General features: G+C 41.6%; 1 protein-coding gene across 2 annotated transcripts in view; it reads right to left on the bottom strand.

Annotated features, from left to right (window-relative positions):
- Nucleotides 1-436: 436 nt before the first annotated feature.
- The window catches only part of wsb1 (WD repeat and SOCS box containing 1), a 71,800-nt gene continuing 52,037 nt past the window's right edge, over nucleotides 437-20,199 (bottom strand). For both annotated transcript variants that reach the window (XM_077610611.1, XM_077610612.1), the window contains exons 8-9: nucleotides 7,565-7,672; nucleotides 437-3,100 (exon numbers count right to left, since the gene is read on the bottom strand). In XM_077610611.1, coding sequence (XP_077466737.1) covers nucleotides 2,938-3,100; nucleotides 7,565-7,672 — 271 coding nt within the window. In that variant the 3' untranslated portion in view covers nucleotides 437-2,937. The remainder of the gene's footprint in view (nucleotides 3,101-7,564; nucleotides 7,673-20,199) is intronic.

Here is a 20,199-nt window from a genome sequence, read left to right as displayed (position 1 = left end):
GAGAGTAGCAGGGCAGGATGCCAACTATTGGAGCAGTGTTCTGAAGACGTTGATCCCTTATCAGATTTCACTATCAATGGTTTTTCTGATAGATGTGTCCATTAAGTTTTGTAACTTTGTGAAATTTTGTTACCAGTTTTTCTGTATTTGCGGACAGTAAGCACAATCAGTATATGGGATGCATTCCGACTCCTGGTTGGTTGAGCATAGGAGGGAGACTTGTAAACAAGAAGAACCAGAAGCACGAGTTAAGTGTGAATCATACGCATACACTTCCAACACATTTTCGCTTGCAGTATTTCACATTGTGATTATGGAATTGTGGCAGCAATCTAATGCCAAAGAATTATCCACCCGCTCTCTATGGCCAGCCCGGGTCTACTTCCAACCCCTCATTGAATGTTGTGTTTCACCGAAAAGAGACACTGATCAAATATATTGTCAAAAATCATTTATTCCAACTACAAAAATGTACATTACCTTAAAGTGGCAGGAGCTTACATCCTGTTGACAATTTTTGCAATTCAAGCTGTATCAATCTTTTCATCCCATTGGTTTACAAGTGCCTTTATGTTAAGTAATGCAACCTTCAGTTGATGATAACTTTTGCTCAGAGAAATCTGACAGCTGCTCGACACTGATTTGCGTATATTAGCACTAAACTTAACAGTCTCACATCCTCTTCACGTTCTCATACACATTCAGTAAAACTGAAACTAGACGAATAGAGCATCATTAAAGCATTGTGGCTTCTGCATGTTTCTAATCATGCAAACTTGCATCTAGTGAGACTGCAATTATCAACTCAGAATTTCCAATTATGTAGGATTGGACAGCAAGTAGCAAAAATATTGAGCTTAAACTTTCACATTTATTGGAGAAACCAAACAAACAAAATATTTAAATTTCTAAGTTTATAGTTATCGTATGTACTGTACATACATCTCTCAGGGTTGGGTATAAATATTTGACACAACCAAACAGTTAAGCACAAGAGGTGCTTTGGTTTTCATTAGAGGTTATTCTAACACTGATTGCCAAGGTCGGGCAGAAACAACATGTGAACTTTCAGAGTCAGTTGGTGAAACTGCTACACTTGCTTTGAACAAAGTTCGATGAGATTGGCGGTTAGACAAACGTGGGAAATGATAAACATGACTGGCATAAAGTAAACCTATTTTCTTGTTGTAAAGTAGTTGTTCATAGGGGTTAGTGTTTCATCATGTGTCCGCATCTCCCTTCACCAAGGTATTTTCTTTAACAGGGTAATGTGGGTTTCTTAATGAAACAAGCGCAATCCACATTTTATGCACCGACATTTCAATTTGAAAAGAATATCCAAGAATTACTAAAATATATTCTTTACCATTCTACGCAGATTAATCTAACCTTGGGATACGAGCTTAATGCGTTCCGGGACCGAGATCGTAAATTAATTTACTGGTATCTCAAGTTATTTTTTCACATATAAAATAATTAAATACAAATTAATTCGTTCCCACCCACTGAAAAATAACATAAAAAATAGAATATTACAATGGAAACACGTTTTCAATTGTTTTAATTAACCTATGCTCACAAAGTAACACATACCTATCTAGTGGTTATGATCTGCAATAAAATGTGACATTATTGTGTACAGTATTGTACGGAGTTCTTACCTTTGAGACAGATGGTAGCGGCTAACGGCGGAGCAGAGAGACTTGACGTGTTCGGTTCGCTACAATTTTGTGACACTACGTAACATGAAATACACTAACTTAAATGAACTTTGCTTACTATACACATAGTTAAAAATGGATGTAACCTTGTGCTAGAACCGAGGCAAAGATGTTAATGTATTCCGCCGAGGCTTTCGAGTCAGAACTAGCTGCTTGCCCATGCCTCCCAAACGAGTGTATCCCCAGTTCGTTTTTTAAAGTTATCGAACCAGCCACAACTCGCATTGAAGGTTTCGGCTGGTGTCAAAGTATTCCCTTTCTCAGATGCTTGATTTACTTTCAAATCCTTGCAGATTCCGCTAACTGTTTCTCATTATCCATATTAAATCACTGCTCTGCAGGACCAGCTAGCAGCCGCATTTTATGCTTGTATGTCAAATTTTCCTCGAATCTCAAACTTCTCGTATGTTGGGACACTCTTACACACTTACTGTAGAAATTCTTGAACAGTATGGAAAGCATTCAAGGTCCCCTTGCAAGACCAATTAATGTAAGTTTTTTTTTGCTATAATAATAATAATAATACAGGGTATTTAAGCCTTTGAAGGAAAAGGGGGAGAACTTTATCGGCTGTCTCTTCAAGACGAGCCACAAAAACAGGCAGACAGAACCCCGCATTCAGAATCACAATGACAATTGCTTACAATACACAATGGGTGTTGCCAGTGAGTCTAGAGTGTTAGACATAAAGATTATACCACAATTCAGATCTGATACAATAGAAGCCAGTAAATTCCTGTACCAGAGAGGGTTACGAGCTTTAAATACGGGTTCAGATGCCAGTGTTAAAGAAGTAATCACTTGCTCTGACATGATCTCACCCAAGTGCAAACAGTAAAGTCGCCATTTAAACCTCAAATTACAGCAAAAAGAAGGCAGTTTAAAGGAGCCTGAGCCAGAAGGAGAAGCTGAATACTCATACCGAATTGATGAAGACAAACATACAGAAGAAAAAGTATTGACCTTACAGACATCAGTGGCACATTGGCCCCAACACCATAATATATTTGGAAAAATATATATATATATAAACAAAATAACAACCTACTGTGTGACAAAGTGCTGGAAATTTCAGATGGTGTAATTCAAATGGAAATTTCATCCGCGACTTTCACAAATCATTTAAAGCTCTCTGAAAATAAACAGTGACAAAGTGATTCATTGTCAGCTAACCAGTGGGCTGCACAAGCAACGAACGGGAGATGCTTCGGAGAAATCAGATGACTTTGTAGGCCAGGTAGTCACGGAGCGGCGTGGGAATGGCCAAAGACTCCACCTGCTGCGTGGTCATTACTCGCCTGAGAGCCATCCTGCACAAATGCTGCAAGCTGGCTGTGCTACGAGGACACTCCCAAAAGTGGACACCGCCGTCACAAGTCCTAGAAATGACATATAAGAAAACATTTGCTACAACAACTAACCTTTCATAATGTTGGCTGAAACGTGACTAAAAATGCAAGGTGTTTTGGTCTGAAATGCTTATTAAGCCAAAATGACATTACCGAAACTTGAAGTTGTGTTAATAAGAGCGGAATTTGAGCGGCACCTCCTAATTGAATGGCACCACTAATTGAACAGCACTACGGGGGAAAGTTTGAAAAATAGAGTGGCATTCCGGTGAAATAGAGGTTTTACGGATCATCGGTTCTTCTGTTTGGCAAGTGCCTTTTTGCCTGGGATTCATACTGTTGTCACATTAGCGATGCCACCAACAAGCAATTGAAGAAGCTTCAGATTGATGTGGCCGTGATTCCAGATGGCTGCACCAAATTCATACAGGCTACTGGAGCCCCATTCAAGGCCAAAGTCCTACAGTTTTAAAAGAACTGGATGTTGCACGGCAAGAAGAGCTACACCAAATGCGGCAACATGCGAGCACCATCAATGAAAGTTTATTTGAAATGGATTGTCAATGCTTGGGATTAGCTGCCGAAGGATCTAATCATCCAGTAGTTCAAGGGATGCGGACTGACCAACGCTCTCGACGGCTCGGAGGATTGCCAGTTCCATTGTTTCAGGTCAGACGGCCCGATTCAGACTGGTTTGCAACTTCTCCAGCAAGCGCAAGCCAATGCCGGCGACGATGATCATGAACTCACTCAGAAACTCGACGCTGATGCGGAAGGCGATGTGAATGACGAGGACAGCTACAACAGCGACGTGTCACTTGATTTTCACCAGTGAATTTGTAATTACTTACCAGTTATCACCTCGTATTTGTGCCATTTGTTAAATAAATATGCATATGTTACCTAGTTTCTCTTTTCATCCATAAAATTTACCTCATCTTCTCAAAATTCTGACCAGCTAGTCGAAAAATAGAGCGGCACCCTCTAATTGAACGGCACGACGGGGTAAAGTTTGAAAAATAGAGTGGCATTGCTGTTGAAATAGAGGTTTTATCTATATATACAGTAGGGCAAATACCGTATTTTCACGCCTATTTGGCGCATCGTTTCTTACGCCGCAGTGTCAGTAACGAGTGCTATTTCTGTATTTTAGACACACAAAGCACGCACCATTTCATTAGACGCATATATATTATATATTATAGTATGAACATTGAAACGCAATAGCGCTGGCTACCGGAAGCAGCCTATTTCCGGGTTCCGGTGCGCAGTGACTGCTGGGAAATATAGTTCTTCCTCGCTACACCCACACGCTATAAACATGTTTAAAAAAGGCAACGGAAGCAAAACTGAGTTCGGTTGTACTTTATTTAGACATTTTACAACTTACTCACGTCATCATCACCCACAAATCCATCAAAGTCCTCATTTTCTGTGTCCGAATTAACAATTGCCCAAATGAGTCTTCCAAAACGCTGGGTCCCGCGGTTGTAGTTGTTAAGCCTCCGGCAATGACGGCAAGCTCCAAGTTATTATATATAATATATATACATAGTTCACAGTCTAACTTTGAATGCTCTGTTGACGCCAACATTTAGCGGCAGGATTTCTTTTGTAAATAGAGCCGAAATGACGGCCAGCACCAAATTTGGTTGCGGCGACCACACTAATTTGGTGCTGGCCGTCATGTCGGCTGTATTTACAAAAGAAATCCTGCCGCTAAATGTTGGCGTCAACAGAGCATTCAAAGCTAGACCGTGAACTATGTATATATATTATATATAATAACTCGGAGCTTGCCGTCATTGCCGGAGGCTTGACCAAAGAATTACAGCCGCTGGACATCGGCATCAACCGGGCTTTCAAATCAAAGTTACGAGCGGCGTGGGAGCAGTGGATGATTGCTGGCGAACACAGCTTCACGAAAAGTGGCAGGCAGCGCCGGGCTTCTTACGCTACGATTTGTCAATGGATCGTTGCCGCCTGGGCGAACGTGTCTGCTTGCACGGTTTTTCGAGCTTTTGCCAAAGCCGGCATAATTTCTAAGGAGCCACATGGAAATTACGGTGACTCTGATAACGAAGAGAGGAGGGGCTGCTATTTGGAAGGCTCGTTTGGGTAATTGTTTAATTCTGGCACAGAAGATGAGGAGTTTGAGGGATTTGAAGGTGATGATGACTTGAGTAAATTGTAAAATGTCTAAATAAAGTACAACCGAACTCAGTTTTGCTTCCGTTGCCTTTTTAAAACATGTTTTTAGCATGTGGGTGTAGCAAGGAAGAACTATATTTCCCAGCAGTCACTGCGCACCGGAACCCGGAAATAAGCTGCTTCGGTAGCCAGCGCTATCGCCAGCCGCTCGGCGCCCCCGCGAGCGCTCCCTCTCGGCGCCGCTTGGTGGCGCTCTGCATTATAAGGCGCCCTGTCTATTTTGGAGAAATTTTTTTGACTTTTTTGCGCGCCTTATAGGCGTGAAAATACGGTAAGTATTTAGTCAATCACCGATTGTGCAAGTTATCCTACTTGATTTGTGACCGGACGTTTGGGCGACTGGACAGTTCGCCGAACAGACGTTTGGGCGACCGGACAGTTCGCCGAACGGACGTTTGGGCGACCGGACAGTTCGCCGAACGGACGTTTGGGCGACCGGACAGTTCGCCGAACGGACGTTTGGGCAACCGGACAGTTCGCCGAACGGACGGATCGTATGTGTACATGTTTTTCAACCTCGGCCCGTGGGCCATATACGGCCCGTTAGGATTTTTAATCCGGCCCGCCGCCGGCGTTGTCCAAATTATAGTAAAAATCAATGACCTCATTCATTTTCCTTACCGCTCATCACTCTCAATTTAAAGACTGCTCTCTTTGACCTCATTCATTTCCCTTACCACTCATCACTCTCAATTTAAAGACTGCTCTCTTTTGTTGAATAATATGTTCTTAATGTTGAAAGTAAATTTGAAAATAAATTTTCACCTCCAATTGTCTTTTTTTCTTATATTTCAATCCCCAGCGTTGATAAATTACATTGCGTGTCCAAATGCTGTCAAATTTTAGTATCCATTCTGGCCCGCAAGTCAAAAAGTTTGCCTACCCCTTAAACACTATCAATAAGCTGCCATTGACTGCGGTAGACGTCCGATTCATGTTGACTGAGGTGCAGATGTTTCTGTTATTAGTCTACCGTCAATGGCAGCCGGACGTGCGGCTAAATAAAAGTCTTAGTATACTTTTAGCCCGGAACTTTGACAATTTTATTAAAAAGAAGACAAAGCAAATTCACAGGTGATAGTCATCCGTGAGCTTTTTCAACGGTTCATTAACAGCAAGGTCTTTGGTGGCTGAGACGCGGCAGGGTGCTTATGGGAACAGCATGGCACTGTCTTTCTCACCGCAACTCCCTCGTGTTAAGATACCTTCAAACAATGGGCGGAGCGTTGCGGGAGCTCAGTAGCGAGGAGGAGGGAGAAGAGGGGACCACCTCGCCACAAAGGAAATCAAAGTGATGTTAGCGAAGTGGCAAGAGTTTTAAGATTTTATGGAAAAGAGGCACCTGGACAAGTTGGCAAGTGGTTGTGTGTTATCCTATTGTGAGCACATTTGTGTGTGTCATTTTTGGAATATTTTGAAGGGAAGACAAAAGTAAACAACCCTCGATAGGTTCCTTTTAAAAACTCCGGCTGAAAGGCGAGGAGGCGAGGAAAAAAAGGCAAAAGAAAGGTAAGACAGAAGAAAGGTAATAATTTAAAAAAAAAAAATAGAATTAAGTTTAGTGTAAGGTTAGATTAAACTTATTTTTGAGTGTGTCCTTATCGTAATCCAAGTTCATTTAAATTTGTTTGTTGTTACGAGCGCGTTGCCATGTAAAGGTCTCTCTCTCCCCACCCACACTCCACATTGTACTGAATGTCTCTTTTTAGTATTCAACATCATAACCACTAGATAGTTATTAGTTACTCTGTGAGTAGATAGCGAATTAGAACACAAAAAAATATGCTTTCCCATTAAAATATCCTGTTTTTTTTGTGTTTTTTTCAGAGGGCGGGAACGAATTAATTTGTATTTAGTTCATTTCTATTGGAAAAGTTGAGATACGAGTAAATCGACATATGAGCTCGGTCCCGGAATGCATTAAGCTCGTATCTCAAGGTATTACTGTACATCAAAATAAAGGGAGTGGTTTGTGTGGTAGCGACTTTCAATAAAGACAAAATCATTCGCGACCAAAAATGTGTGGTCCTTTTTTTTTCTAATTAAATCACCTGTCAGCTAGTCTTAACAATTAATAATTTGTGTAGTTGAAATTCTAATGTTAAATTAATATCTTTATATTATCTTGAATGGTTTATTCCTTGTAGCATTCTTGAAGAAAAAATATTTTAAGGCGATTGGGTTTTTGGCTTGGGCCACGCATTTTCATCAGGCTTCATCACTAAACTTTATCTAGCGTGTAAAAAGCAAGTGCTTCCGCTCTTGAAAATGTCATAATCCTACCCAGCAGCAAGGACACTGCCTTCAGGAGAAAAGGCACAGCAAAGGCCATTAGACAGTGAGGCGATGGCCTGGGGAGCTCTTTCCTCAATACTCCAGAAACGAAGCAGTCTAGGGAGAGGAAAGAAACAAGATTTTTACGGTGGTTTTTACATATGAGCATTCAAGATAACAGGCCGCAATTAACTAGTTAGCTGCCCTCGAATACGATGCCAATCAGCACACTCAATGACCACTGTAATTATTGTTTTACATTATTCTTTTTTAACACCACTGTTAGTCTTCTCCAAGCAAATTCCTTTAACTGCAGCTTTACTAATTCAATAGCTAAAGTTATTAAGGATGGGCGGCCCGGCGGATGAGTGGTTAACGCATCGGTCTCACAGTGGGGCTCCTGGGTTCAAATCCACATCGGTCCACCTGTGTGGAGTTTGCATGTTCTGTTCCTGGGCCTGTGTGGCTTTTCTCCGGGTACTCCAGTTTCTTCCCACATTCGAAAGACATTTCCCGAATACGGGATGAATAAAGTTATCTAATCTAATGGTAGGCTGATTGGATACTGTCAATTGCCCCTAGGTATGAGTGTGAACGTGAATGGTTGTCTCCTTGTGCCCTGCAATTGGCTGGCCACCAATTCAGGGTGTCCCCTGCCTCGTGCTCTATGGCAGCTGGGATAGGCTCCAGAAGCACCCCCCCTTATACCCCCCCCCCCCCCCCCCCACGACCATAGTGAGGATAAAACGGTTCAGAAAATGCAAACCAAAAAAAAGTTAATAGGGACATTCGGAAATCTGAAATGGCCACACTAGGAGCTGAATCAATTGCCAACATACCTTTCATAAAACAGTTCTAATTATAAAAATCAGTAATATCTAGTATCAAATCCAGAATTATGGTTTCTTCTATCTGAGTGTACCTGTCATCTTTTCAGTCAACGTTTCATAATTATGTTCCCACATATTTGTGTCTCATTTTACTATCTAGATTATTTACAATTATGACAATAAATTACTCCCATGAATCAAACTGTCACCCAAGATTTCCTGATGGAAAACAAAATGATAAATCTTTCACCCCATACATTATTTCTTTTATCCAAAACAACCTTTCAGTGCGGGGTGAGCCAGCAGTGAGTTTGATAAAAAAAAAACGATGTACTCATAACCATCTGACACACTTGACCTAAGGCACAGTGGTACCTATATTTACAAAATAAATTTGTTCCAGAAGTGGTTTCCTGACATGGATGCAATCATTAGTAGAGACACATTTTACATTAAATTAGCACGAATCAATCCAACCTTCAATAAGTATTTTATGGCTATAAAACCTTTACTGCAGCTACAGCTGCGACACATATAGAAAAGAATAAATAATAACCTCAAAAATTGAAATATTATTAAAGACACATTTTACTCACCAAAAATTCGTTTTATTTATACACAAAATCCATCCTCCCTTCTTTCCTCAAGAAGATTTCAATTACTCTGTTGTACAGATTGGGAGATTTTCCTGCAAAATTATCCATGGCATACATTAGAATCAATTCTTAGCCGAAGCAGATCGAAAAGTGTTCCGTGGCTCTGCGTTAAGCTGGAGAAGGCTGCATGTGGGAAAGTTTTCTGGTATTCCCAAAACTTCTGCGGGTCGAGGAGGGAGAGAAACATCAGTCTTTCGTGGTTTTGAAATCTGGTCCGTCCGTGTCTGGCAAATATCTGGGAATATTGTCCAGAATTCTGTCGTGGAGTTGGTGGTAGTGCGCGCGAGAATCTTGCGCTTGACCTCTTCGTGCGCTTGGAGCACCCGCATTGCGTTCAGTGGCCTCGTAGATTTCCTCATATTGGCTCCTCTTGCGTTCAACTGTGTCACAAATCTCCTTTACTCTTGCAAGACAAAACTGTACATCCAGGTTGTTGTTCTGTAGTATTGAAAAAATCACGTCTGAATGCTCAAAAATGCCATTAAATGTGTAAAGCAAAAGAAAAAAATCAAAATCATCCAGACGTGCTTTAAATCCATCAGCACACTGCACAGACTCCTCGTCGTACTTGCCATAATGCTCCAGGATGTGATGAAACAGTTCCTTTAGAGCAGCTCTCTTCTCAAATACTGTATTGACCACTCTGGATGTGTACTGGCAGATTTCGTCCAGCAGCTGTGTGCGTCGAGATGATCTCAAAAAAATGCAGCAAAGCCATTAAGGTGAGCAAAAAATATCTTGCATTCTTTAAGCTTTGAGCCCCCTGGGTCAGTACTAAATTGAGCCGATGTGCATTATTCACTGTATGAATAAAGCTAACGGTGCTCTCCTTAACTTTAGCCTGCACCCCATTTAATCCAGAAGACATGACAGCTGCACCGTCAGAACACTGTGCCACAACTTTACCCAGACATTCATTTTCCACCAAAAATTGAATGATAAGACCTGCAATGTCATCGGCTCACTTCCCACTGGTAACATTTTCAAATCTTACGAACCGCTCCTTGACACCTTTGCCCGTGACATAACACAGAACCAGTGCGAGCTGTGCTGCATTACTCGCGTCTCTCGTCTCATCCATCATTACAGAGACAAAAAGTACTTTTTTTATTTCCCTTCTGAACTCTTCTTCCATCACTTCAGCAATAGCAGTGATCAGGTCGTTTTGTATTTTGCCCGACATGCCACTAAACACTTTATTAGTGGACAGGTGGTAATGTAAATCCGTGTTTCTCTCAGCAATGAGTGAAAGAAGTTCCACATAATTTCCTTTGTTTGGGGATGCGGCGCTTTCATCGCGTCCCAGAATTGAAAGTTCCTGCTTGCCCAAAAATCTATCAAACTTTTAAAGATTTCCCTATTTTTCTTTACCTTTTCGTTGTGGCGCTCCGTTTCCCTGCGCACTTGCTCGCTGAACTGTAACTCCACTCGGGTTTCCCCAAAAAGTTTGGAGAGCATAATTGCTTGTAAGTGTCGGGCAGTACTTTGGTGTTTCGTTGCTGCTTTGATTAAGCAAGTTAAATTTGCAAATCCAGTGTAGCCAATCATAGTTTGTGTAAGCGATGGCGTATCCCTACGCCTGCGAGAAGGCCTTGGTATCGCCAACTCGAAAACTGATTGGTTAAAGCAACAGTTTTATTGACGCTTGTTTTATGCACCAGAGCCTGCAGAACTGATTGTGAAGGCCTTAAGGCAGATTTCTGACGTTGGCAACAAATAATGGCTGAAATGTGATTGGTTAAATGCTTCAATTTGAAAACACATCTGGAAGCAGTGCAACCAGGGGGAAAGCGATGAAAGGAAGCTGACAGACAATTTTGAACTATTTAATAAGTATTCATGGACAAAATATAATTAACATCACTGTGATTCAGATATTTCTTAGGCCAGCAGAGAAGGCCCTGACGGTCCACCACTGCTGTCTAGACACTTTAAAAGTATTGTGGGTCCTTCACCACTTTGCAACTTCCACTAGAGCTAGGCGATAAAACGATAACGATGATGATCGTGAAATAATTTTTGTCAACAATAATAATAAAAACTTTTGATAAAAATGCGACAAGTTTAAACTACAATGACTCCACCCGACCACTAAAGAGAAAGGGGGCGCTGTTGCGACATGAGGTAGTTACGGACCAACACTCAGGAGAAGAAGAGGATGATAAGAAAATGTGTTTTTAGCTTGGTTAGCAAACAACGAGTCAAGAACATGTCCAAAATGAGCGATTATGAGATGCAGGAAAAACAGTGCCGTCCACTAAAACAGGGGTGTCCAAACTATTCCACAAAGGGCCGCAGTGGGTGCGGGTTTTCATTCCAACCCATCAAGATGACACCTTTTCACCAATCGGGTGTCCTACAAGTGCAATCAGTGGATTGCAGTCAGGTGCTTCTTGTTTTCTTCAGAAATCTCATTGGTCAAAATGTCTGTGCTGGATCGGTTGGAACAAAAACCTGCACCCACAGCGGCCCTCGAGGACCGGTTTGGCCATCCCTGCACTAAAAGATCAAAGTGAATTCTCCCTGGCGGTTTTTCTTTTTAAATGCCTTGTAAATATATAACTGTCAACTTACCAGTTTTTCCCATTTTTTATACGTTTTTTGATCATTTCAAATTGTCCACGCCGTATAACAACTACGGGAAGAAAAGGTTTCACAAAAAGTACGTTTTTTGTAAAACTCTCGTCATTCCCATTTCGGCTCTAAACCGGATCGTCTCGGTCACTGGTAGCAGACGAAAATGTCATTGTTGATTGCTAATGTCACGCTTTGAGGACACACGTCAGGCACTTCCACCTTTTCACTATATAGCGTATTTTCACACCTATAAAATGCACCGTCTGATAGGGCGCAGTCTCAGTTGCGGGTATATTTTCTGTTTTGTCAATACATAGGACGCTTCGTGCAGCGGCTAAATGCTCTCCAGTCTACCAATTTTGTCATATGCAATTGCTGGGTATGATGACAATTAGGCTTTTTGTCGAGTCAATGATGATGAAGCCTATGTCCGATTATTATTATTATTATTGAAAAGGCGATACGAGCTTAACGCGTTCCGGGACTGAGTTCGTGTGTCAATTTTCTCGTAACTCAAACGAACGTTTCCCATAGAAATGAACTAAAAACAAATCAATTCGTTCCAACCCTCTGAAAAAACACCAAAAATAGGATATTGGATTGGAAAAACATTTTTATTTGTTCTAATTCGCCACCTATTAACAAAGTAACAAATAACTAGTAGTTTAATAGGATACTAAAATGTGTTTAATAGTTCTAAAATTAGACGGATTTCACGGAAGGGAGAGTGACAGAGAGAGGGGGGAGAGACTTTTTGCACGGCAACACGCTCGTAACATAACATAAACAAATTTAAATGAACTTGGATTACGATGCAGACACACTCAAAAATCAATTTAATGTAACCTTACACTTAACTTAATTCAAATTTTGTTTTAAATTTGTATACCTTTTTTCTCCCGGGTTAGATTTATTTGCCCCACCTCTACCCTGAATTTCAGATTGCTTTTATATTCCCTTCAAAATATTTCAAAAATGATGCACACAAATATCCTCACAATAGGATAATGCACGACCACTTGCCAACGAGTAGTATATACGCCATTCGCACTCACTAACGGGAAAAATAAAAACACTGAAAAACAATGCAATGCTCCGCCCAGTGCTCGTAAAGACATTACACGAGGGAGTTGCGACCACAGACACATTACACGAGGGAGTTGCGACCACAGAGACATTACACGAGGGAATTGCGGGGAGAGAGACATTGCCCATGATGTTCTTATGAGCAACCTCTCGCGTACGCTGCGTCCGCTGTCTGCTCATATATCAACATTTTTCCCGTGTCTCAAGATAAATATTTGCTCAAAATTTTACTCGTATCTCAAATTGCTCGTATGTCGAGGTACCACTGTACTTGTATTTTTGTAAAGGCGCGAAAACATGTAGTATGGTATGTAATAATAATAGCATACCTGTCAACCTCAGTCAATGGTTCCCCTTATTAATGATTGCAATTCCCCTTATTAAGCGATGATATACTGTACAAATGCAACGCGGCACATTTACTCACATAGGCCACACTTAAAAGTTTAAAATTTCCCCCAAAGAGGACGTATTGCCCAATCAGTCGATGCGCCTTTTGAATGCACTAAATTCAAGATTCTGTGGTTGTCGCTGTATGACTGTTGGGTTTATTATATATCTGCTTTGCTTTCTTTAGGTTTATACATTATTATATATTGGAAATGCTTTGTTTAACTAAGCTTAGTAACACTAAAAAGGGTCACTTTAGTACATCCGCTTGAAACCCTGAAAGGTCTCTATCAAGTTAGGCTTATCAAAATTGTTTTGAAACCTCGACTTCTCACCCAGTCGCAAGTTCACAATGAAGATCCGGGAAGGTCTCTTAATTGTTTTCACTTGGATTCCGGGCCAGGTGGCGATACCGTTCGCCCTTCGAAAAGACTCGCAATTGTTTTGATTCCTGTGTTTTGAATGGATGCTTGCTGGTTTTAATTCTTATGCAATTGTTTTGATTCCTGACCTTAAGTATTTTGAATAGATAACCGTAATTGTTTTGACTCTAATACAATTACAGTGGTACCTCGTCATACGACCGCTCGTCATACAAAATTCTCGTCTTACGGCGGAAATTTCGATCGAATAATTCGCCCGTCATGCGATCAAAATTTCGTGATGCGACCAAGCCAGGTCTTTTTTGCATATCTTTCGTGTATAACAATATTTACGAGCACGGAACGATTAATTCAGACGAGTTTCTCCTAAGACCAGGAAACGCGCAACGCGCATGCAAAAAGAGGGCTTTCTGGGTAATGAAGTACACTCGTGCACACAACACCCATAGGCAATGGCAACCTTTCTCAGAATAAAACTTCATTACCCACAATCAATACGTGGGTAAGCTCAACTATTGTATTTCCTGTAATTCTTTCTAAGGAAAGAAGCTCCCGCGATCGTTCTTTAAAGACTATTTCTCGTTGGCAAGTGGTCGTGCGTTATCCTATTGTGAGGACATTTGTGTGCATCATTTTGGGAATATTTTGAAGGCAATACAACAGCAAACAGTCCATTGATAGCGAACGTGAGGGTGGAGGCGTGGCAAACCGCCAACCCGGAAAACGAAGGTAACAAAAGATTACAACAAAATTAGAATTCAGTTTTGTGTAAAGTTACATTAAACGTATGTTTGAGTGTCTGTATATATTAATCCAAGTTAATTTAAATTTGTTTGTTCCGTTTACGAGTGCGTTGTCGTGGAAAAAAAAAAAGAACTCCCCCACGCCCCCAATCGTCTCTGTCTCCCGTCGGCGAAATCTGCCCAATTTTAGTTAGATTAAACAAATTTTATAACTATTAAACCACTAGTTATGCGTTACTTTGTTAATAGATGGCGAATTAGAAGAAATAAAACATTTTTTTCCAATCCAATATCCTGTTTTTGGTGTTTTTTCAGAGGGCTGGAACGAATTAATTTGTTTTCCATTCTTTTCAATGGAAAACGTCCGCTCGAGTTACGAGAATCTCGTCATACGAGCTCAGTTCCGGAACGGATTAAGCTCGTATCTCGAGGTACCACTGTAAATGGGCAGGAAAGGATTTGGTTCTTTAGAATGATCTGGGACGAAGGCGAGTCAGGATCAATTCTCTCTTGCAAGATAAAGCAGAATGGGCCTCCGATGTCTCCCTTATCTTAAAGCGTATCTATTGGTGAACCTATCAATGACGCTGACAGCTTGACTGTCTGAGTACATTGCTTGCCGACACGCCATATTGATTTACAGTAATACCTCAACATACGAGTGCCCCGACATACGGGCAATTTGAGATACGAGTAGAATTTTGAGCAAATATTTATCTTGAGATTCGAGACAAACTTTAATATACGAGCATACAGTGGACGCGATAGGCTGCTCATAAGAACATCATGGGCACGGTCTTTCTGGTCCCAACTCCAACAACATTTTTTCCAGTGTTTTTCCCCCCATTAGTCAGTGTGAATGGCTGAGCTAGTTCGCTAATACGAGAGGAGTACTACTTCCAGGGCAAGTTGGCAAGTGGTCGTGTGTTATCCTATTGTGAGGACATTTGTGTGCATCATTTTCGGAATATTTTGAAGTGAAAACAAAAGCAAACAACCCTCGATGGGTTGCATCTGAAAGTCAGGGTGGAGGCGGGGCAAACAGAGCCAACCCGGCCAGGAGAAGAAATGTATAAAAATGTAAAACAAAATTAGAATTAAGTTTAGTGTAAGGTTGGATTTAACTTATTTTTGACTGTCTGCATCGTAATCCAAGTTCATTTAAATGTGTTTATGTTATGTCATGAGCGCGTTGCCATGCAAAAAGTCTCGCTTTCTCCCCCCCTCTCTCTTTATGTCTCTCTCTCTCCCTCCCTCTCCTCTGCGCGAAATCAGTCTAATTTTAGTACTATTAAACACATTTTAGTACTATTAAACACATTTTAGTACTATTAAACACATTTTAGTACTATTAAACACATTTTAGTACTATTAAACACATTTTAGTACTATTAAACCACTAGTTATGTTACTTTGTTAATAGATGGCGAATTAGAACAAATAAAAATGTTTTTCCAATCCAATATCCTATTTTAGGTGTTTTTTCAGAAGGTTGGAACAAATTATTTTGTTTTTAGTTCATTTCTATGGGAAACCTTCATTTGAGTTACGAGTAAATCGACATACGAGCTCAGTCCCGGAACGCTCTATGCTCGTATCTCGAGGTACCACTGTAGTGAAAAGGCGGATGTGTGAAAGGGGAATGCCCGTGCGCATATCATGCTTAAAGCATGACAATACTATGAGCAGTCGGTGATGACGTTTTCGTCTGCTACCAGTGACCGAGACGATACGAATTACATGCCAAATTGGGGACTACAAGATTGGTTTTACAAAAACACACACTTTAAAAATCATCCTGTGCAAAAGTTGTGATACGCCGTACACAATTTGAAATGATCAAAAAAACTTGTAGAATACAGGAAAAGTTGACAGGTATGCATTATCCAGAATATTCGAGGGATTACTGTATACCAATTTTGTAGAACGTGTGCAAATGTATATATGTAAAAAATATTATTTAAATTCAATACAAAATGAATTGAAAAATTCAAAGACTTCCAATGGGGTACAATTGCGAGTGGCAGCTGAGTGAACATATCGTAACATCAACAAAGAAGTCAGCAGCTTTGTCACGTTTTTACTCATTTATTTTGGATCATAAAGAACACAACACAAGACCTAACCAAAGAAAACAAAATGTCCAGTCCTTCCGCTTTCTTGCTTTCTCGTCACCCACTATTAGAACTAGGGATGCCCCGATGCTGTTTTATTTCACTTCTGAAAAGAATTTTTTTCCAAGATGTTTTGTGGATACAGAGCCGATGATGCCCACATTTTTAGACCAAGATTGCACTCCGAAGTTATTGCACAGAAGGGATTGTGTGTCGTGCTAACGCAAGTTCAGAGTCCTGATGGCTGTGGGAAAAAAACTGTCCCTAAGTCTATTTGTCTGTGCTTTGTGAGACCTGTAGTGTCTCAGAGGGCAGCAGCTGGAACAAGTTGTGACCAGGGTGGTCTGGGTCCCTAACAATGTTCGGCTGAGGTAGCTAGGGCTGGCAATGTCATCCAGTGAGGGCAGAGAGCAGCCAATGATCTTCTGGGCAGTGTTGATCACTCTCTGCATGGCTTTTCTGTCTACTGCCATGCTTCCAGCGTACCACACTGTAATGCAGAATGCCAGGATGCTCTCCACAGTGGCTCTATAGAAGGTTACCAGAAGCTTAATGTCCAAGTTGTTCCTCCCGAGTACCCTCAGGAAATGGAGTCGTTTCTGGGCCTTCTTCACCACTGCCGTGGTGTTGGTAGACCAGGAGAGCTTGTCCATGACGTGGACCTCCAGGAATTTGAAGGACTAGACCCTGTCTACACATACTCCATTTATGAGGAGTGGGGCCAGATCTGTGCTGCGTATGCGAAAGTCCAGGATTATTTCTTTAGTTTTCGTGGTGTTTAGTGTGAGATTGTTCACCAAACACCAAAAAGTTGTTGACCTCATCTCTGTAGGCAGACTGACCCTAACCCTAACCCCATCCCCCCTGAGATGAGTCCGACCACAGTGGTGTCATCGGCAAATTTGATGATGGAGTTAGACTGGTGGTCTGTGTACAGTCGTATGTGTACAGGGAGTATAGAAGAGGACTCAGTACACAGCCTTGAGGGGAGCCAGTCCTCAGTGTAATGGAGGAAGTGAGGTGGGGACCAAGTCTAACAGTTTGTGGACGGTTGGTTAAGAAGTTCTTAATCCAGCAGCAGATGGAAGAGGATAGTCCAAGGTGGGAGAGTTTGTCAGCCAGAATGTTCGGTATTCAAGTGTTGAAGGCTGAGCTATAGTAAATGAAAAGCATCCTCACATAGTTCCCATGGTGGCTCAGTGCTGTGTTTAGAGCGACGGTGATGGCGTCCTCAGTGGACCTATTTGCTCTATAAGCAAACTGGTGAGTCAACTGAGGGAGGGATTCTATCCCTGATGTATCAGGCGACCAAGTATTGAACAATTTAAAATCTTTGTGACAACCCCAGACAGCTGGTCAGCACAGGCTTTGAGCACCTTCACAGATACTCTGTCAGGGCCAGCAGCTTTCCTGGTGTTCACAGTCTGCAGTACCCGTCTCACTTCATGTTCCTGAAGCTTCAGTGTACTGCTGCAGGGTGGTGGATGTGTTGAGACTGAATCCGATTTGTCAGTCTCAAAGCGGGCAAAGAAACGGTTCAGTTCCTCTGCTAGTGAGGCATCTGCGTTAAGAGACACATTATTGTCATTGTAATTGGTAATATGTTGTATTCCCTGCCACATCTTCTTCTGGTTATTTTCTGTGCATTGCTCCTCAATTTTCCTTGTACAGTGGTACCTCGTCATACGACCGTTCGTCATACGGAATGCTCGTCTTACGGGGGAAATTTCGATCGAATAATTCGCCCGTGATGCGGTCAAAATTTCATGATGCGACCAAGCCAGGTCGCCATGGCATTTTTTTGTTTTTGCATCTCTTTCGTGTAAAAATATGTCTACGAGCACTGGTGGGCGGACTTTGCATTTCCACAACCGTTTTCCCCCCACATGGTCTACATTTACATACCAGGTAAACAATACGTATTACAATGGATCGGCAAAGTTTTGCTAAGAAAAGGCGACCGTTGACAATGGACATGAAACGCGAAATAATTGAAAAACATGAGCGTGGGGTACGTGTTACCGAGCTCGCTCGGCAATACGAGAGGAATACGTCAACCATATCCTCCATCCTTAAGCAGAGGGACGCAATTAAGGAGAAGAGGCCGACCAAAGGACTATCTATCATTTCCCACCGGCGCAGTGACATTCACGACGAGATGGAGAACCTTCTTTTATTGTGGATAAAAGATAAACAATTAGCAGGAGATAGCCTGGCCGAGTCTACCATTTGTGAAAAAGCCAGCCGAATTTACATAGATTTGATGTCAACGAAAGGAGAGCCTTCAACAACTTCACAAACATTTAAAGCGAGTCATGGCTGGTTCGAAAAATTTAAAAAACGATCTGGAATACACTCTGTAATCCGACACGGAGAAGCGGCGAGTTGCAATTCGAAAGCTGCGGTGGAATTTATTAAGACATTTGCCTTGATTATCGCCCAGGAAAATTACACCCCCCAGCAAGTTTTCAACTGCGATGAAACTGGTCTTTTTGGGAAAAAAATGCCCAGGCGAACATTCATCGTGGCAGAAGAGAAGGCATTACCGGGACACAAACCTATGAAAGACCGCTTAACGCTAGCGTTGTGTGCTAATGCCAGCGGTGACTGTAAAATTAAGCCACTACTGGTGTACAATTTATTCAAGAAATGCTTCGATGTGACAGATGACACAGAGCTAACCCTTCGTGAATTTTGGAAAGAGCACTTGATGAGGCAGATGTGAATGACCTAATCGCCGAGCACCACGAAGAACTCATGACACAGGATTTAATCGACCTACAGGAGCGTGAACATTTGTTGCCGGAACTTAGTAGCGAGGAGGCGGTGGAAGAGGCGGCTACAAAAGATATCAAAGACATGCTCGCGAAGTAGCAAGAGGTTTCGGATTTTATAGAAACGATTCACCCTGACAAACTGGCAAGTGGTCGCACATCATCGTATTATGATGACATTTGTATGCGACATTATCGAAATATTTTGAAGGGTAGACAAAAACAAACAACTCTTGATGCGTTCGTTTTGAAGACTTCGGCGGAGCGGCCAGGTGGTGTCAACCCGTAGAACTAAGTAAGGTAAAAAAGATTACAACTAATTTAGAATTTAGTTTTGTTTGAAGTTACATTAAAGGTTGAGTGTCTGTTTTTTTTAGTTATCCAAGTTAATTTAAATTTGTTTGTTCGTTTAAGAGTGCAATGTTGCCGTGGAGAAAGTCACCCCGAACAGTCCCCCCCCCTCCGCCTCCGTGTGTGTTGTTCTCTCCCCTCCGCGAAATGTGTCTAATTTTACTCCTATTAAACACATTATTACTATCAAACCACTCGTTATTTATTACTTTGTTAATAGATGGTGAATTATAAGAAATAAAACATGTTTTCCAATCCAATATCCTGTTTTTGGTGTTTTCTTCAGATAGTTGGAACGAATTAATTTGTTTCCCATTCATTTCAATGGGAAACGTTCGTTCGAGTTACGAGAACCTCGTCATACGAGCTCAGTTCCGGAACGGATTAAGCTCGTATCTCGAGGTACCACTGTATATGCTGCCTTGGCCTTTTTAAAGCCTCTCCTCAGGTCTGCTCTGGCAGCGCTGTATTGTAACTTGTCCCCTGACCTGAAGGCGGCGTTACGCCATTTAATGAGTGCCTGTGTCTCACTGGTCATCCAGAGTTTTTGGTTGGGAAAAACCCGTATTCGTTTATTAACAGTGACAGTGTCCGTGCAGTTTTTGATGTAGGAAAGTACAGTGTCCGTGTAGTCCTGGAGGTTGTGGTGTTCAAAAAGTTCCCAAATGGTGCGGGAAAAACAGTCCTGCAGCTGAGAAAGGGCGTCCTTAGGCCATGTTTTTATTATCTTTATTTGTGGC

This window comes from Stigmatopora argus, chromosome 10, assembly GCF_051989625.1.
Source record: "Stigmatopora argus isolate UIUO_Sarg chromosome 10, RoL_Sarg_1.0, whole genome shotgun sequence".
Taxonomy (NCBI): domain Eukaryota; kingdom Metazoa; phylum Chordata; class Actinopteri; order Syngnathiformes; family Syngnathidae; genus Stigmatopora; species Stigmatopora argus.
This window is presented reverse-complemented; position numbering and strand designations above follow the sequence as displayed.